This window comes from Leptinotarsa decemlineata, unplaced genomic scaffold, assembly GCF_025532065.1.
Source record: "Leptinotarsa decemlineata unplaced genomic scaffold, Ldec_3_MD MMD2_tig00003557_RagTag_RagTag, whole genome shotgun sequence".
NCBI lineage: Eukaryota > Metazoa > Arthropoda > Insecta > Coleoptera > Chrysomelidae > Leptinotarsa > Leptinotarsa decemlineata.
In genome coordinates, this window is record NW_027412590.1 from 2,079,884 (window position 1) to 2,099,259 (window position 19,376).

At 35.4% G+C, this 19,376-nt stretch overlaps 1 protein-coding gene across 4 annotated transcripts in view; it reads left to right on the forward strand.

Annotated features, from left to right (window-relative positions):
- Nucleotides 1-3,495: 3,495 nt before the first annotated feature.
- LOC111510559 (equilibrative nucleoside transporter 3) overlaps nucleotides 3,496-19,376 on the forward strand; it is a 45,999-nt gene continuing 30,118 nt past the window's right edge. For all 4 annotated transcript variants that reach the window (XR_012466129.1, XM_023166476.2, XM_023166477.2 and 1 more), the window contains exons 1-3: nucleotides 3,496-3,652; nucleotides 13,766-13,917; nucleotides 14,637-14,883. Coding sequence is in view for 3 of the 4 variants with exons in the window: in XM_023166476.2 (XP_023022244.2) it covers nucleotides 3,610-3,652; nucleotides 13,766-13,917; nucleotides 14,637-14,883 (442 nt within the window). In the remaining variant the exon portion in view is untranslated. The remainder of the gene's footprint in view (nucleotides 3,653-13,765; nucleotides 13,918-14,636; nucleotides 14,884-19,376) is intronic.

The following is a 19,376-nucleotide window of genomic DNA, read 5'->3' on the forward strand; positions in this document are numbered from 1 at the left end:
TGAATTTTCTGAAATTTGATTGATCGCATGATGACTCACAGGCAGTTCTTTGCTTTGAAATCAACTATATTCCTTCTGAACTGGAAATATAAGATATTACATCATTGGAAACGATACCTAGAGAAACTATCAAGTTCGATTTGAGTAAAATAACTAGCCCGAGTGAGCTATTATACATGAGAAAGACAAAAAGAGAACAAAAAATCGTAAAAAAATACTCCCAAATGAAACGACTGTAACATATGTCAAGTAAAGATCTGAGAGGGAAGATATCACATCATTCGAATTCAGAAGAAAGAGAATGCTGGAAATGAGAATTTTTATGTTTATCTTCCTTTTTTCTCCACGAATTATTTTTTCGATAAGCTATTTTGTATATAATCATAATCCATGTTGTAGATTGATAACATCAAAAAGTTTTTATTCACCTCCTTTGGATATTTTTGCCATCCACCATCTGAAAAATATGGAAATTATAATGAAGAACTATATATACAAGCGTAGATAGAGCAAACTTTTCAGTTTTCCCTGTTTACTGCGTAAATTCAAAGTATTTCTCACAAAGAAAAATGCTATATCAGTAACTCGTCTTATTTAATAATTTTGCCTATAAAAAAAATAGCTAAGGAATAATATATTACTTATCTTAACGTTCCAGTGGCCAAAATCCCTTACACAAATCAAACAAGTTTTGACTTCTGTCTTATTCAAAAAGTTTTATCTGAATTAATCTTCAAATACAAAGAATACAAATACTCATACACATATGCTTCGAAATCTCTTGAGTGTGTGGGAGCAGCCGTCGTCACAGGATATACGGAACATGTTTATCGTCTGCCGCCAATCTGTAGTATTCATTCAGGTGAGTTATACGCTATAGATAGCCCAAGCTGTTGAACACTGTGAAAGACTGAAACGTAACTCTGTTATTCTCACCGATTCTCTCAGCAAAATCCATGGAATCAGACAGCTATACCCAAACAATACACTGCTTGTTCGTATTGAGTAAGAGTTAACCAAGCTAATGCAGAATCTGAAATATATTTAACTATATATGACAATGCGATAAGGAAACTACTAACTCTGTTATTTTCACCGATTCTCTCAGCAAAATTCATAGAATCAGACAGCTTCACCCAAACAATTCACTGCTTGTTCGTATTGAGAAAGAGTTAACCAAGCTAATGCAGAATCTAAAATATATTGAACTATATGACAATGCGATAAGGAAACTACTAACAAACACTTGGAAAGAAAAATAAACGGCCATTGGAACAAATAAATTACGAAGGATAAATCCCGACATGCGCTCCCAAAACTACCAATCGGCCCAAAGAAGACATCATCAAGTCATTCTAACTCGTCTTAGAATCGGAGACACAAAACTTACTCACCACCCCTTGAGAAGACAGAATATGTTGTGGAATGTGATGTTCGTGTTGTAGAGTGCCCAGTTTTTGAATGTGAAACACAAGAGGCAAGAAATACTAATGATGTCAGTTCTGCATCAGATGTAGTAAACTGAACCATTCATTAACTTTTTTGAAATATATTTATTTATTGGATAAAATATATTTATATCTAATTGTTCCTCCACATCGAGACCAATATGCATACAGGTCAGGTATGTCAACAGAAATGGCTTTATGTCGGGTAACAGAAAAAGTAGAACATACTTACAAAAACAAGGAAGTAAGTTTAGCTGCTTTCTTGGACATTGAGGGCGCATTTGATAATACGTCGTCAGAATCAGTCATCCAGGCGTCGAGGAGAAGAGGGAACGACAAGACAAGCTGTAGGTGGATAGACTGCATGCTTAGGGGAAGATTGGTATATAAAACCATTATGGGGGAAACAGTCGTGACACGGTTAGCAAGGGGCTGTCCTCAGGGGGGGTTCTATCCCCTCTGTTATGGAACCTTGTAATGCACGAGCTATTATGTCTCTTGGACCACAATGGGTATAAAGCACTGGGCTATGCAGACGACTTAGTCATCTTAGTCCAGGATAAATACAATAATGTAGTGAGGGATGGATGCAGCAGGCCCTGAGTACCTATTATAACAAGATGAACTAAAGAAGAAGGGCTCAACATAAGCCCATCCGAATCGACCATAGTAGCATTCACCAAGAGGACTGAAACGGAGGATCTCGGACCTCTGAAATTTCGATGAAGAAATACCAGTGTCGGGAAAGATGAATATCTGGGAGTAATCCATGTCCTGAACCCGCTCTGGAGGTACCAAAATCATTGATACGAAACCAGATTAGGACATGGACCAATAAGCAGCAAACAGAGTACTGGAAAAAAGTACTTGGCAACAAACACAGTAGAACCTTCATTAGGGAACCGTCCGAGAAGAGAATCGAAGAACTACTTCAATATAGTAGGGACCGGCTCAGAATAATTACAGGGTTCCTAACCGGCCATTGTCCGCTTAGAGGACACCTGAATAAAATGGGGCTGTATAACGGAGACCTCAGCTGCAGATTATGCAACGAAGGGATAGAAACAACTCTACACATCTTATGCGAATGTGAGGCACTGAATTACAGGAGGCAGGCAATATATGGACGTACGAAATTACGTCCAGAAGAATATGACGAACATTCAACACGGAACTTGTACAAACTAATACAGAAAACGATACTGATGGAATGGGTGTCATGAAAAGATGGAAGAATAAATACAATAAGCCCAAGAGGCTGCAATGTATTCTGGAAACTTGGACTTAACGGACAAGTCAGACAGCTCCCAAGGTACTCCGCTGATAACCCCTCGCGGTTGATGCGGTTATTGTTATTGAAATAAAAAAATAATCAGCAAAGGAATAACTGCATATATATTTGAATTCTATTCATTTCTGAAGATAAAAGCAGATTTTGGTCTCCGAGTATTGGATGAGTGTTGTATTATTCTTAGTTATTGTGTTGATTTGCAAAAATACTTTGTACTTACGCATTAACTAATCGAGGTGAACTGGAAAATTTGACCTTTCTACCCTTGTATAAATTTCTTCATTGAAATTTCCATATTCTCATGAAAAACTGATCCACGATCACAAATAATGACTTTCGTTCAATAATCAAGAAGTTTATTTCGAAAAACTCAAGTTCAATATTGAAGAAAGGATTTGGAAAAGCTGAATACACTTATTTGAATTAATGAATCGAAGAGGTTTTGTATTAAAGTGTATACTATATTAAAATTCTTGCAAAGCGCTTTCGACTTTTGTCATCATCAGTGCTCACTTGTTGCCTGACAAGTGAGCACTGATGATGACAAAAGTCGAAAGCGCTTTGCAAGAATTTTAATATATTATACACTTTAATACAAAACCTCTTCGAATCATCAATATTGAAGAAACAATCACTATAAATCCATATGAAAAACAACAATTGGAAAAATGAATCTCAGGAACAATGAGCACTTGACAATTTCTGATAAAAAAGCACAAATCTGATCATTATTATCTTCATCAATAATTCATAACTGTGGTTAGATTATTTTTCGATCAGACGCACAAATCTTTTTATTGATGAATTGTTGCCCTGAACAAAAAATTTATGAATACTTCATAATCAAATAGAACGAACTGAAACATAAATATGGCTGACATAAACCAGTATAATGAGGTGTTTGAAAGAAAAGGTAAGTGAAAATTTCAGAAAAAATATTGTAACTGAATATGATTTAATATCTCTGTAATAATTTATACCAATTGAATGCAACAAATATACTCACTTGACTGCAAAAACAAAATTTGACAGATTGTAACAGCAGAAGAACGAAACATTCTTTCAAAACAAATATATTCATATTAACACTGAATTATATGAAAAAAACAATTTTCGCTACCCAGTTAGTATTGAAAATATTCGTTACTTAGTGAAAAGTAAAATTCGCATTAACATGGATCACTGTCATCTCCACCTGTCACAAGGTACTTGCCTTAGGGCTCTACAGTACCAATCTGGATAACAGAAAAAAGGAAAACACACAATTCATTCAATTGAATTGATTTGTTTTTCACTTAGGATATTGGAAGGATAGAAAATCACCCTCCTTTGGTTGAAACATAATGATTCGTAACAGCACCACGACATGAAGGAGCAATATTTCACTTTTTTTCCAGTTTGTGTCTGGAAGTTACTTCTTTGGATGATCTATACATCTATGTATGGAGGTACTTTTTTGAAATTGATTGCTTTCTTCCTCTTTCTGGAAGGTTCATACATTTTTTGTATCAAGATGGAATAGTAAAAAATCAAAAACTCTCTTTCTCAGATCAAGTTCATATGTTTTAGGCAACTCGTGCGAAATTGTTCAAACACCTCGCAGAGAAGAAGAATATAAATTTTCATGAATTTTTGTAAATTGGTACAATCATTAAACTCATTCCACACCTCCTTAGCTCTACGCTGCTTCATTCACCAACCTACAATAGACCATATAACTATTGAATTTTTCTTCAGAGAAAAAATAATGAAGGCAGCAAACACATAAGATTCACATGCTTTTTTTATCCTTCGGTAGATACGATAGATACGAGGTAACAGGCTTCATCATCATTTTTATATCCATGCATGTTTTTTTTAAAGCAATTTGAGGTGAACAATCTATGAATGAGAAACCACGCTGGGAAGTTGATAACTACTGGATTAAAAATCGCTTCGAAAGTTTTTTCTCAACTGGAGTAATAACTTGCTCTTCGGTCCATACATTTAAATTTGTGTCACGATAGATTGGTGCATTTGATGTAGTGAAATATTTGATTTCTTTCAAAATTTGTTTGCATTGGCAATTTCAAATCCACTTCCGAATGTTGTATTCACCTTTACTGTCTCTTAATTCTTCAAAACATTTCAGATTCTCTGTTTGAAGATAACTTTGCAATCCTCCATAATTGCATCAGAATTCTTTTGTTTCAAATTGCCGATTATGCCAGTCCTAATTGTCAACTTAGACTGCACCTATATTGAATCCGTATTTCTCCCGACCTGATGTGGGACGCCCCACGATCCGATGCAGTCCGTTGTAACCTACCTACACTGGACTTGGTTCGACCCGATAGGTTATCAGTTAAAGTTGTGTTTTGGGGGTAATTGTCAGTGACTCTTAAGATGATTTTTTGTGGTGGCTTAAACAAGAAAAGAATTTTCTCCTTAATAGGAGACGTAGAAAAAATGTATGGGTGCATCAGTTTAATGAAAATAAATCTGAAGGGGAATTTTTCAAAAACTTCCCTACTTATAAGAAACTACCCGGATGAATTCAAGGACTACTATCGTATGCTTATGGAAAAGTTTAACTATATTCTTAAAGGCATAAAAAACGACATAACTGGCCAGTCTAACTCCAGAGCATGCATCAGCCCTTTTACCAGTGATTATTCCCCAATAACCCATCATAGTTCAGGCCTAATATCACTATTATAGTAATCCTTGTTTCGCTGATCCTACAAGCGAGGCTCTTCTCTCACAAGAATCATCAAAAACTTTTTATCAATTTTATTATTCATTATTATATCACTCCGTCGGAATTAAAGATCAGACTGAAAACGAACACTTTTGATTTGACTACTCGTCGGTCAGTAATCGGTAGTGATTGGTTATCGTCGTATCGGACTACCCTTTCCAATAGAGGCACCTACTTTAAAACTCAAGTGTTTTTCTTCCGATGTCGTCCGATGGTCGTCCTACATCGGGTCGGGAGAAATACGGATTTAATATAGATGCCTTATATGCTGAAATGGAATTATTTCAATGTTTCCAGTGTTTGCTGTCTCTTATGCTTCCTTTAGCACTTCTACTGTCTTCTTATGTGTCTCAAAGTGGTTTCCATATGTTGCATTTCACCGACGCAGGAAGCATTCTCCAGAGCCTTACGAAGTATCCGAGTCCTCTTGTTACATACATGAATTCCCTTTGCAACCTCATCAAATTTGATGAGGAAGTGGTTGCAAAGATTGATAACTATATTCATAAATCGAGATATGTGTGATATTTGATTATTTTCAAAATATTCAAATATCTGTAACAGAATGATTGGACTTCCCCCCATGCCCTTTCCCAATTCGTGTGCTGTGGGATGAAAACTTCGCCCCACGAAATGAATTTTGTGATGAAAACTCAATATCCCATTCCTTCCAACCCCGACCTTACGTGAGCGGTCCTCAATCCTTGCTGATAGGCAATTCAGCATGGACTTCTCAACAAAATCGTCATGGAGCTAGAATACGGCTACAGCGACTTGCTGCTGGAAGGGCAAATGAGCTCACCTGCATTGAGCGCCGTTGTGAAACATCGTCTGATGATGTCGATTGGCTCCATGGAGACCAAGTTGATACAGACTTCGTCTGCTCTCCGGATGCCACTAATGAAAGAATCTGAATGGCTGGCAATAGAATAGAGGAGCAATTGAATTATTTTTTCACATAGCTACATTGTTTTGTTTTTCTTTTTCTTTGGGGTTTCTACGGAAGTCTTATTTTCCTTCGTTTCCATATTGTCGTTTTCAGATAAGAGTCGAGCCTGTTACTGGTATCGGATTATTCAGTTGGCTACAGTGGTTTTGGCCTAAACACTTTTTCAAGAGAAGTGAACCTTTGAATGTTGATAGTTTCCGGAAATCTTCTTTGGTTCTGATTTCTAGTTCGTGTGTGACTTTAGTATTTTCAATAAATTTTCCAGTCTTTGGACTTCCTCGTTAATTTCTTCGTTGTATTATTTTTCAAAATACGCATTTACAGCTTCTATTTGGGCTAGTTGAATAGCCATTTGGAAAAAGTCACTGAGTTCTACTAGTGTAGTGCAATACACTGTGTCCAAGATGAGAATGAACAGCTGGGGGATAACGAAAACGATAAGTGATACGGGGTAGATTGAACTGAGAGAAAGTAGCGCATTTATGTGACTAATAATATGTCATTTAGGAAATTACAATATTCCGAGTAGATTCGAAGTTATCCAAGGAAAAACCAGAATTTGGGAATTTTGAGTTTATTTTTACCTAGCTTTATTTTCAAAGGAAACGTAAAGCAAATAGCAACTTGCCATAGTCACTTTGGAAGGACTACACGATAACGTGAACTGAATTTTTTTACGGCGTTTCATCTTTTACAAAACATCATAAAATTTGTATTTTTATATGGGCCGAAACTGAAGTATACCCTGTATATGACTACATTTTTCATTGTGAATACTATAACGTATCACACGATATGATTTCATAACCATTTCTTACGCAAAATGAAAAGTGATTACCTACTTAACCTGCTTTTCTTCAATTTTAGATAGTACGCGCTGGAAAAAAATGTCATATGTTGATACATAAAGTGAATTGATTAGTTTTATTTATAATAAATTTCAACCTACTACCTGCCGGAATTTTCGCATTGTTCAAGTTCAGTTTATAAAATGTTATTGTAATGCAATAACAAGGAGCTAATATGTATTATAGGAGATGTCGGGTTCAAAAAACCCGACATTATTTTTTAAGCACAAGCGCTCGTCTCACAGACGAGCGTACATGTGGATGCAATAACTAATTTTAGCAAATCTACTTCATTTCAAAAATTATGAGAATACACTTGATTCTTGATATTATCTTCAAAGGAAAAAGTCTGTCCTGGAAAGCGACGGTTCAAATAATCACAAACAATTCTAGCGTTATGTGATGGAGCACCATCTTGCTGCTAAAAACAGCAGCTGTGAGTAACCGCTAAAGGCAAATTGACTAGAGCGTCTTCCAAATCATTTACTAACAAATTTATGTACCGCTCTTTTGTTAATTGTTTCGATAGATAAAAGGCCCTATTACATTCGTACCGATAATCCCAACTCTCATGTTAAAATCGAAACGATGTTGATGTCTGGACACTACACAAAGTGTCCACGCGGATTTTGTTGTGACCAATAATGAACATTCCGCCTATTGAAAATGGAATTGTTAGTGATATTACTTGTTTCAAAAATGAGCCATACACTACAGAGCCAGCTTAGGGAAGTCCAATAGACAATCTCGAGAATTCGAAAAAGTCTGGAGTTCTCTAAATTTAATGTAGGGACATCTATTAAACTAGGATATAAGGAACACTTAGCACACTTATAATATAGAAGACCTGAAAAATCAGCAGTCGCCCATCATATTTTGCATCAAAACTATTCCATATGTTTCAGTTCATTAGGATTAGTTAGACAAGTTAACAGCAACAGGCATCTAGATATTTATGAGAGTAGAAATAAGTAAACATGATAATAATATGAATAACACTGATGAACCGATACCTAATAATATACTTTATAGCTTGTTAAAATAATATTTTATTTATTAGATGTACCTTACTATTACATAAGGACATATTGTGAAATTAAATAAGTAAGTAGATAGGGCGATTTTGAAATTGATTTTATATAGCTCATGATATTTCAATCATTAGATTCACATAACAATGTAAAATTAATTCAAGACAAGTAGAAAAGACAAATCGTAAAATCAATTTGAGACACTCAAGACGCAAGTACCTACAACAGGTATATACCTGTATCTATGTATGATATATTTGTATACCTGTAAGGTATGAATAAGGATAGCTTTGTAAGTATGATTAATTTAATCTTTCTCTTGAAGATGATCACTTGGTGATCGAAACACGTGATGAAATAACGGTTTGGCGTTGGGAAAAAACTCCAGTAATATTTAGGAATGTGGTATATGTGTATCTGTTGTCTGTAGTGTCCCTCGATGTAGTGCTCAGGGTAATAGTGTTTTCTGCTTCGAAAGTATTCGGGAGACCCGCACTTTCGTGCGGGTCTCCCCCCGTTCAATTCGTCAAAACTTTCCTCTCTCAATAATCTTCTTGAACCGGGTTTAGTATTTGAATTATATCATTGCTATCGTTGCTTTTACGCGAAACATCTGAATCACTGCCACTAGTGTTTATGCAATTTTTATCCGCACTTGCACAACTTTCAGTTGCGGACCGGAAGGCAGCAAAGAAACTAGTGAGAGACTGGTACGGAAGATATAGTGCTTAGGCATATATTTCAAATTGTACCATCTTCAATGAGAATCATGTAGCGATGGAGCTGAACAAATTACAATTGTACTTGAACAAACCGATGTATGTGAGAATGAGCATATTAGTCTTGACGAAAATGACAATATAAGGATTCCATCATGAATATATGCTCTCTCATTTCAATAACTCTTCAGTTCTGTATACAGATACGGACAGTTTGATTTATGAAATTTAAGATCAGAACCCATATGATTCCATTTCATACTATTGCTACAAATACTTCAATACTGTCGACTACCCTGAAATAGTTTCCGCAAGTGGATAAGAAAGTGATTGGAATTATGAAGGATAAGAATAATGGACTATCAATGACTGACTTTGTCGGTCTCAGATCTGAATCAAATGCAATCAAAGTTGTCTGTAGTTAAAACTGAAATAACTTTCGAAGACTATATGGGATGCCTAGAAAACTCATCGTCAAAGATTGTTTCTCAGAGTCTTGTCAGGTCTGAAAAACATCAGGTACACTCATTATTTCAAGTTTAACTATTTGATGATGATGATGAAAGACATTCGACGCTGTGTACCAAATACACTTTACTTTGGGGACACTATTCAATCAATAGAAATCAAGAATCTGATCTTGAGGAAATTATATAGACTGACGAAACGTATGAAACATTCAATAAGCTATAATATATCAAGGTATTCTTCGAAATGTTTTGAAATTGAATTTGTGTAATGATTCATAAAAGTATCTCTGTTTAAAAAAATATGTTTTTCCGTTAACCAGCTGTGGTACCCCTACGAACGAAAACCCTCAGCAGTCGAAACTTGTGCGAGCTAATGATTAACGAGGTCTCACCTTCCAACGTGTGATTCCTGGAACTTTATTTTTAAATACAAATTCATCGTTACCAATAAACTATATAGGGACGTACCTCAATATTTTATTCATTCAAGCCGTCGACAACAATAGAAAGAATACGATTTGGACACAAAGAAGAAACCCAGAGAAAAATCAGAAAATTATGTTTACAGGTGACGTTCATCAATCGATGGTTTGGAGATAAAGAAATATTATGCTGCAAACTGAGTGTTGACAAAAAAATTACATCATTCGTTCTTTTATCACAAATGAAATATTTAATAATAATATTAATGCAGATCCAAATCATGAAACGAAATAATGGAAGTTATACAAATAGTTGAATAAACATCGTAGAAACCACAGAAACATCACTTATGATTCCTTGAAATGCAAAGGAACTTCCAAATGATCAATTAAAAAATTTTTACCAGACCTGAAAATCGACGCGAACTGATAGAACATTTGATGAAACGGGGAATTCAATTTACAGCATTCTGAAAAGCATTCAGAGAAATTGTTTGAAAAATGTAATCATGAACATAATAATGGAATGCTTGAATATCCATAAATATTTTCTAGCATATTTTTTTAATTTATGTATGGAACGTTAGGAACTTCAAACACATCCCACTTTTTCGAGTTCACCAACAACTCACTCATAACTAACATGGCACCAATTAGAGAGCCCGTACACGAGCCACATTTTGCAGCCGGAATCGACCACACAATTGCAGTCGCGTTCCAGCGAACTCAAGCCTCCCATAAGAAATACTGTACTACACGTACACGGGCGTTCACAAAAGTCAAAACAGGCGTCTGCAGTCAACTTGCTGCTGATCTCCGCCGAAATGTCATCGCGGCATCTGCCGTACACTAACCACAAACTTGTAGTCGTACCCAACCGCGTACACCGTCGTGTACTTTTTCTCATATTTGTCTCACAACGTTCAATTTCTGATTTCAAAATTCTGATTTATTCATCAAAAGAACTAATGGACATTCTGAAGTATTTAATTAAAAAAATTTTTTCGTCTTGCCGGAGTTTATCCAATGAAATAAAAATTTCCTTCCTGTTGTCGCCCAGCCAGAAGTAGATGTACCCAAAGCGATCGTACTTTCCTACGTCTTCTCCTTCTCCTCATAATAAGAAGTAGTAGTGCTTCTACGAAATCTATTTTGAAACTGGCACTAAACTCTGACACCACAAAATATAGATGTCAGTTGCCTCAACTGCAAATGCGGTTGATATGACCGCAAGTCGAACACAAAAATGTGGTTGGGTCAACCGCGAAGTGCAGTCAACGTGGCCACAATGTTGTGGTTGCCTCAACTGTAAATATGTGGTCCGTGATTGATATTGCAAGATATTGCTTAGTGTTCTGTTGGTATTTTTTTTGTTTTTCTTGGTCAATAAACTCACTTTTTTTTTCATTCGATGCTCTGCACGAAACGTTCGACTATTATACCAACTTTATTTTTTCTTTGCAATCAATTCTGCTTCCCTTCTCCTTCTATTATTATTGGCAAGAATACAACTTGGTGCCCCCTTGGCATCATCTTTGTTGTTTTGTCGATACATTTTGCATTAATTTCGATTCTCTACTTATTTATCATCGAATGAAAAATGTGAAAAACCTCCAGAGGAAGTCAAAAAAACTGAATTTACAAAGTATTTATTAAAATATATAGTGCATACACTGGGAGAAAAAACTCTTCCAAAACAACTTTTTCCACATGTACAATGAATCACAGAAGAGGAAAAATCCTTCCGAAACAACTACTCCATTATCTCATGGAAATATTGTTTTATTCAGTTTGTACCATAAACTTCCGTTATGAAATTGAAGCAGATATCATCCATAGGGACGCTTCACTTGGTTGTTCTGGCCTTATGGTGAAACGATAGCCTGGTGAGTTGACGTGGGTGGTTTGCTCTACTCACTCAATTGACCGCTGCCGCTGTGTGAACCGGTGGTTCGAACCGCAAGGCCGGAAACTGATTTCAACTTTCTATCGTTGAACCCGTGTTAGGGATTACACGTTAGAAATAAGAACGTGTTAGTCCTTCGTTCGTACAAGTTTCGACTTTTGATAGTTGTCGTTCGTAGGGGGGCAACAGCTGAATAATGGAAAAACAGATTTTAACAGATTCTTCATAAATGTGTTTACGTATAGTCATCGTCACAAGAGCATCAAGTCGTTATGAAATAAATGAGTACTTTCCCTTGCAAATCCCCTCCGAAGTATAACATTGAATATGATTGTGTTTCATGTGAATTACATTTCGATCCTATTCTACATATAATATTGTGTTTCGAAATGATGTTTTCTTTCAGTTTGTTTGTGAGAGAAACTCCTGTGTGCAATGGATATCTCAATGGAGAATTTAAATGATGGATCAGTTGAACACCTAAGAACTTTCTTGCAAAAGATTTCTGATTCATCAAACAAGAAAGATTCAGCATACAGAATGAAAATTACCTGTCAGAAAAATATTGATGCTCAGAACGCTTCCTACGAGCACCGATTTTATTTCTTCAAGTTGCTAAATGCCTACTTTTCGACTTTTTCATAATTTCACATCAAACTTTTTTCAATTTGCTCTGTTATATTTTTGTTCACAAATACTTACGTTCTGAATTTCGTTTTCCCACTTTTTATTATTACTTACTTATTATTACTTACATCCCCTCTTCAAAGATCATCAATTTTTTTGCATCGTAATAGACAAATCAACTCTTCGGATTCTTACAAAATTCTGTTACAATTAGCGTTGACATAAGTGACTGAATTTTTTTCCAGTATTCATAGTGAAAACGATTCGTTATCTCATGTGGCTACTTTTATATTCATCATTACAAGATGCTCAAATGAATAATTGTATCATTATAGTTATCACTTTGCAGCACTTTTTCTATTTAATGAAAAGGAGCAAATGCTTGGTTGGCACTATGGGTTCGTTTACAAACAAAAATATATCATTGTACAGTAATTGACTGGTCAATAAAATAGGAGGGGAGCCAGTGTAGACTAGGGGTTAAACCAAAGCTTGGGAGATAACCAACCAGAACAGAAACCGTGAGAATTCCCTGGGTGAAAATCCTCCGTGTACAACAACCCTATAAATTTTTTTTTTTAAACTGTCGTGGCGTTGGCGTGGTACAAAGTATTCAAACACCAAATTGTCGTAAATGTTCAATATAGGCCCCTATCAAAAGCCATGACGTATTGGTTGATAATAAGATGGTTAGAACGAAATATCCACTTAGGATCATTTAACAAATTCAGGATTCGGCAGCCGAACAAAATCAGAAACACCTGTAGGGCAGACACCTGTCGTTTTCACGAAATCTATCATCCTAACTGATCAGAAAAATAATTCCTTTTTTTCTTCTTTCCGGAAGATAGGGTACTAGCGTTTTGACCTATCAATATTTGCATATTCCATGCATAAAGGACCAATCTGAACAGGATAAAGTAATGGTATGTTTGGTTGTATCTGATCAGACACCCCCTAGAGCTTAATTGGTTACACTGACAAAGAATGAAACAGTTGACAGTCAAAATATCATCAAACAGCTGACAATTAAAATTAAACAGAAAATGCCAACAGAAAATTTCAACTCGAAGACACTACTTGTGAAACTTATCCATAACCAAAACAATCAAGATTAGCAATGGGATTTTTATAAGGTTTCTATGAATGAGGTTAGACAACCAACTTCACATCTATGTTTGTTATGTTCACGTTCGCTGAGGGTAGGTCACCACGGAGTGAAATCTATGTTGGTCTAAAACTTTTTTATTTATTTACAAAATGAAGTAGCGAAAATTTACATGCTACAACTTTTATCAAATTTATTCATTACAGTTTCTCTTCTGTCTATGGAAAGGTTCCCTCAGAAACTGAAAAGTCCACCGGCACCACCCCCAGAAGATAAATATTATTTTATCACGATCTTTTTCTTGTTTGTTGGAGTTGCAGGAATGGTACCACTCACCTTTTTCCTTACAGCTACAGATGTAAGTATTTCATATTACTTCTTTTTCCCATGTTACGATAGTCCAATTCGACTTCATTTTGGCATGGTTTCAGTATAGCAATATAGTGTGTACAACCGAGACAAATGATTCTTAAACCTTGTTTTCTAGTACAAATATCGATACTCATTCGTAGATGTTGTTTTTAAATTGATTGAAGAGAGTTTGAAATTTTCGAATCCATCAATGAAGTCATTTCCACGGGTACCTCAGCTGGTTCAGATAAACTTCTCAATAATCCTGCAACATTATGTTCTTTACTACTCGATTCGTCAAGAGAGACCAAGAATATGGAATATTTCTTTACTAACAGTGATATCAAAAATCATGCAGAAAATGTTAATCAATCAATCATGACTACCTTCAATTACTATCGGAACTGTATCATCAAGTCGTACATCACTCAGAACTTTGCTTTCAGCTATTTTTTGCGTAATAATTGATATTAACTGGTGTTCAGTTCAAGTTCATGAGCAGCTGGGTTATTTGAGAAATTTTCTAAATCATTATTGACATTTTGTACAACGTCCTCTCAGTTATTTCAAGTGAAAGTTTGATAGAGATTGATGTCATCAGAATAATAATGTTTGCTTTATTTGTCACTAACCACTTTTTGATTTGAAATGGGTCGAATTTGAAAGTATTTAGAAAAGCAATGTTGATTATCTCATGTCATTTCAATAAATGTTTTGAATTTTCAGTACTGGATGTTCAAGTTCAGGGATATTAGCCAGGAGAATTATGATCCCAATAACAAAACTTTTCTACAGACTAATTTTGCATCGATAACATCTATGCTGACCTCTGTACCAACAGCTTTAACAACTGTGATAGTATCTGTTTTTGCTCACAAAATAGATCTCAGATTACGTTTACTTGGTATTATGATAGCACTCAGTATATCTTTCATATCTTTCACGATATTGGTAGAGGTGAACACGGATTCTTGTAAGTATATCTGTTAGTGTTGTGAAATGGATATTATTTTATGAACATCATCAGTATCTGAGAAGAATGTTGATTCCATATCTGATTTCTCATTTCCAAAGAATTAGTTTATCATATCTTATACTACCCAAATTCAATTTGTTGATTTGGAATCATTTCAAATCAATTTGCTTTGTAGAATCAATTCCTACTTCAGAAGGTATTTGATTCCAATCTTCACTTTTGGAAATTATTTCGTGTGAAAGAGAAGCGATTCCAATAAAATTGAACGAGGTATATTCGTTTCACTTTTCATCTCCATTTTTTGTTAAAAATGATATGTTCCAAAACGAACTGTCAATTCAGTGATTGAGTTTTACATTTGGTGACATATTTTGAAATTGATAAATTCTCAATACTTAATTGCCATTGAGAATCAAACAAGCACTGTGGAGTTATGAATTTGCCCATTTGTGATTATCTTACTCGCATTGATCAATGAGTTATGAATCTGACAAAATGTTCTCAAACAGTAAAGTAAGAGCTGTACTGAGTTGAACCTAAAAAAAGTTAGTAGCCTGTAACGATTTGAATTTCTGAATAGAGAAGAATCTGTAGCCGCCCTGTAGGTTCGTTATTTTATCAGCATATTGCTGAGATGGTGGGTGGTCTAGTAAGCAGGAGTAAATAAAACCGAGGAGATTTTTACGGTCAGGATTTAGTAACGATTCAGAAGAGTATCTATCGTAAAGCAAGGTTCTAGCAAGAAACTGTTCGAAACCTGAAAACATCTAAGGTTTTTTGGACAAGAATAATAAGATCATCTATGAAAGATTCACGTCGAGCACTGTCAGACAATTTATTAATTTTTTTTTGTGGTAAAAAAAGCTTTCAAGGAATATTTATCTGGTAATGGGAGAAATTCTTCGAAAAAGCTATAGTTGCATCATACATATCATTCTTTGAGATATGAGGAGTTAGTACTAGAAAGTACCAACGGAGAGCCGTAGCAAGTATATAAGAAAAAATATCAAACATGATGATAACCCTGATAGAAGCCCTGATATTGTTGATATATTTTGGAGCGGTTTGAGTACTGAAATCTACAGTTCATTCCTGAAATTAGAGGATAGTTTTGAGCATTTACCTTTTCTCTGTGCATCTAAGACAGCTCTTGACGGGGGTAATAATTATTGGGTTTGATTGAAGTTAATCGAAAAGTAGATTCTGGATAAATTAAGATTCAGGCAGTTACTTTTAACTGCTCATTTGTTCCCTCATTTTCAATGTACGTAAAGGTCTATCTCTGTCAGTTCAATACTCGAATCTTTTGATTCGTTATTGTTCCGAAGTAAGAGTTCTTCAGCAGTAATATCGTGATCAAAACGGCCTATAGCGGCGTATTAATATCTTCACTGTGAATGTTTTTTTGTATTAAGTATCGGTTCTTTGAACTTGATGTAAATATATTTGCTGTTTTTTTACATTAGTTCGTTGCAAATAACATATGAAAATCAATTTTTGAGTTATTACACAGTTGGTAGTGAAGTTTGTAAATATTTCTTTCTATATATCAATTTAATATAAATTTCAAGCTTGGAGCTTCGTTTTCGACTTTTTGATTATTTCTCCAAACCCTTCTCTGTTGAATCCGTTCAACTGGTGCCCCAGGGCTTACTTTTTTCCATCTATTTCGACTGTAAAAAAAATATTTTCCTTACCCACGTCCAGCCCCGACAATAATCGACTATCCTGGGCCGAACTACCTTTTAGTGATAACATAAATACTAAGGTATGTTATATAAAAGAATTGGCGCCCAACGTGGGGCACGTTATAGACCTCAAACCTTATTTTGGTGAACAAGAAGATTGATCCGATGTGAATGCGCGAATGGATGGAATACGAATGGAGGAATAAATGTAGGATCATGATTTTATTTCATTTCGAATATTCAGTGTTAGTGAGTTAATACTCATCATAGCATCTTCCTGCGAGTTATCTCGACCTTTTGCAGTCTTGTTAATATATTGAAAGTGATCCGTTTTATTTCATTTTTGTAAATAATTTGAGAATAGTAGGTGGTAGGAATATAGTAGGAATATAGTAGGTGATGAGAATATCAGAACTCATCAAAATTTCTTCCAGAGAAGAAATTTTATTGAGGAAAGGAGGGTGTCTAACGGTTTAAATTTCTGAATTCAGAGGAATCAGTAGAGCCGCCCTGTAGATTCGTTATTTTATCAGCATATTGCTGGGATGGTGGGTTGTCTAGTAAGCAGGAGTAAATGAAACCGAGGAGATTTTCACGGTCAGGATTTAATAACTATTCAGAAGAGTATCTATCCTAAAGCCAACACAAAAGCAAGGTTCTAGCAAGCGACCGTCCGAAATCTAAAAACATCTAAGGTTTTTTGGACAAGAATAATAAGATCACCTATGAAAGATTCACGTCGAGCTATTGAGAAGCAGCATTATTTTGGTTGTTGAAAAAGCTTACGAAGCATATTTATCTAGAAATAGGAGAAATTCTTCGGAAAAGCTATAGTTGCATTATACATATCATTCTTTGAGATATGAGGAGACACTCAAGAAAGTACCAACGGAGAGCCGTAGCAAGTATATAAGAAAAAATATCAGAAACGATGATAACCCGTGGGTAGAAGCCCTGATATTGTTGATATATTTTGGAGCGGTTTGAGTACTGAAATCTACAGTTCATTCCTGAAACTAGAGGATAGTTTTGAGCATTTTCCTTTTCTCTGTGCACCTAAGACAGCTGTTGACGGGGGTAATAATTATCGAGTTTTATTGAAGTTGATCGAAAAGTAGATTCTGGATAAATTGAAATTCAGGAAGTTACTTTCAACTGCTCATTTGTTCCCTCATTTTCAATTTACGTAAAGGTCTATCTCTGTCAGTTCAATACTCAAATCTTTTGATTCGATATTGTTCGGAAGTAAAAGTTCTCCAGTGAACGTTTTTTTATATTGAGTATTGGTTTTTCGAACTTGATGTATATATATTTACCTGTTTTTTACATCAGTTCGTTGCAAATAACATATGAAAACCAATTTTTGAGTTATTACACAGTTGGTAGTGAAGTTTGTAAATATTTCTTTCTATAATCAATTCAATATAAATTCCAAGCTTGTAGCTTCGTTGTTGACTTTTTGGTTATTTCTCCAACCCCTTTCCTCCGTTCAGCTGGCGCCCCAGGGCTTACTTTTTTCCATTTATTTCTACTGTAATAAAAAACATATTTTCCTTACCCACGTCCAGCCCCGACAATAATCAACTAGCCTGGGCCGAACTACCTTTTGGTAATTACATAAATACCGAGGAAGGTTATAAGCCTCAGTCCACTATCATTTCTGGTGGAATATATGAAAATTATACGAAATTAAGATTTGCCACGTCAAGAAAACCCCCAGGTACCAAATTTCGTGCAAATAACTTATTTTTTGCAAGAGTTGCGAATGAAAAATTTAAATTTTAACACTATGTATCTCGGAAATGAAACATTTCGGACACAAGTTCATATAGACTTTTTTCTTGAAATTGTCTCAGGAATACGTCACTTGAATATTTTAACGTACTTATGTTACACCCTGTATATAGAAGAGAGACGAATCTCCAACCTTTTTTCGATGTTCCAGACTATCGATTTTGCATGTGTGTTCGCGTCTTCAATTTATATTGAATGCAGCAACTTCACGGTATGTTTGGGGACGAAGCTCCATATATCAGAACAATACTCCAAAGAAGGTCTGATCTGAGCTTTATAAAACAAGAAAAGTTGCTGGGGTGTGTACAGCTTTCTGGTTCGGAACAGTGTTCCAAGCTATTGAGAAGCAGACTTTCTAATTTTAGCGACATGACATATTGGCATATTGACAGAAAGCGAAATTGTCTGACATTATTATATCCGAATCAGAGACATGTATCTTTTAGGAAAAAACCGATGCCTGGGTTTTTGTGGCATTGAATTCAACATGGTTACTCCCACCCCAATTTGAAAATACTTTACTCATTAAGATATGCAACTTCCTGCTGCCGGTGAAGATGTGCATCCGCAGTCGATGTCCTGGAATCTAAATGTAATGACGAGTCAAGTGTGCTGTCGTCAGCAAAACAATGAATTGGAATCTTGTATTTTTACAATAAGTCGTTGATATACAATAGAAAGAGCGCTGAATACATTATGGATCCCTGGGGCACACTAGCGTTGATATGAAAGTTTTCGAGAGATATACATCGACAACTACTTGCGGTTTGAAGGGTGCTCCAGTGCTTCAACAAACACCGTCAATTTTTTTACCTTGGCTATGATTTTCACTCCCGATCCAGACGTAACTTTGAAATATCCTCTCTCTATCAGAAGCGATCTCTCGTCTCAACGAGAGTAAATGATGGAACCCCAAAACTTTGATATCGTATGGTTCATACAGATAGCAGAGAAGATCACTGAATTCCTACGCTACGTTTATCGACCACCAAGCAATACACAATATAG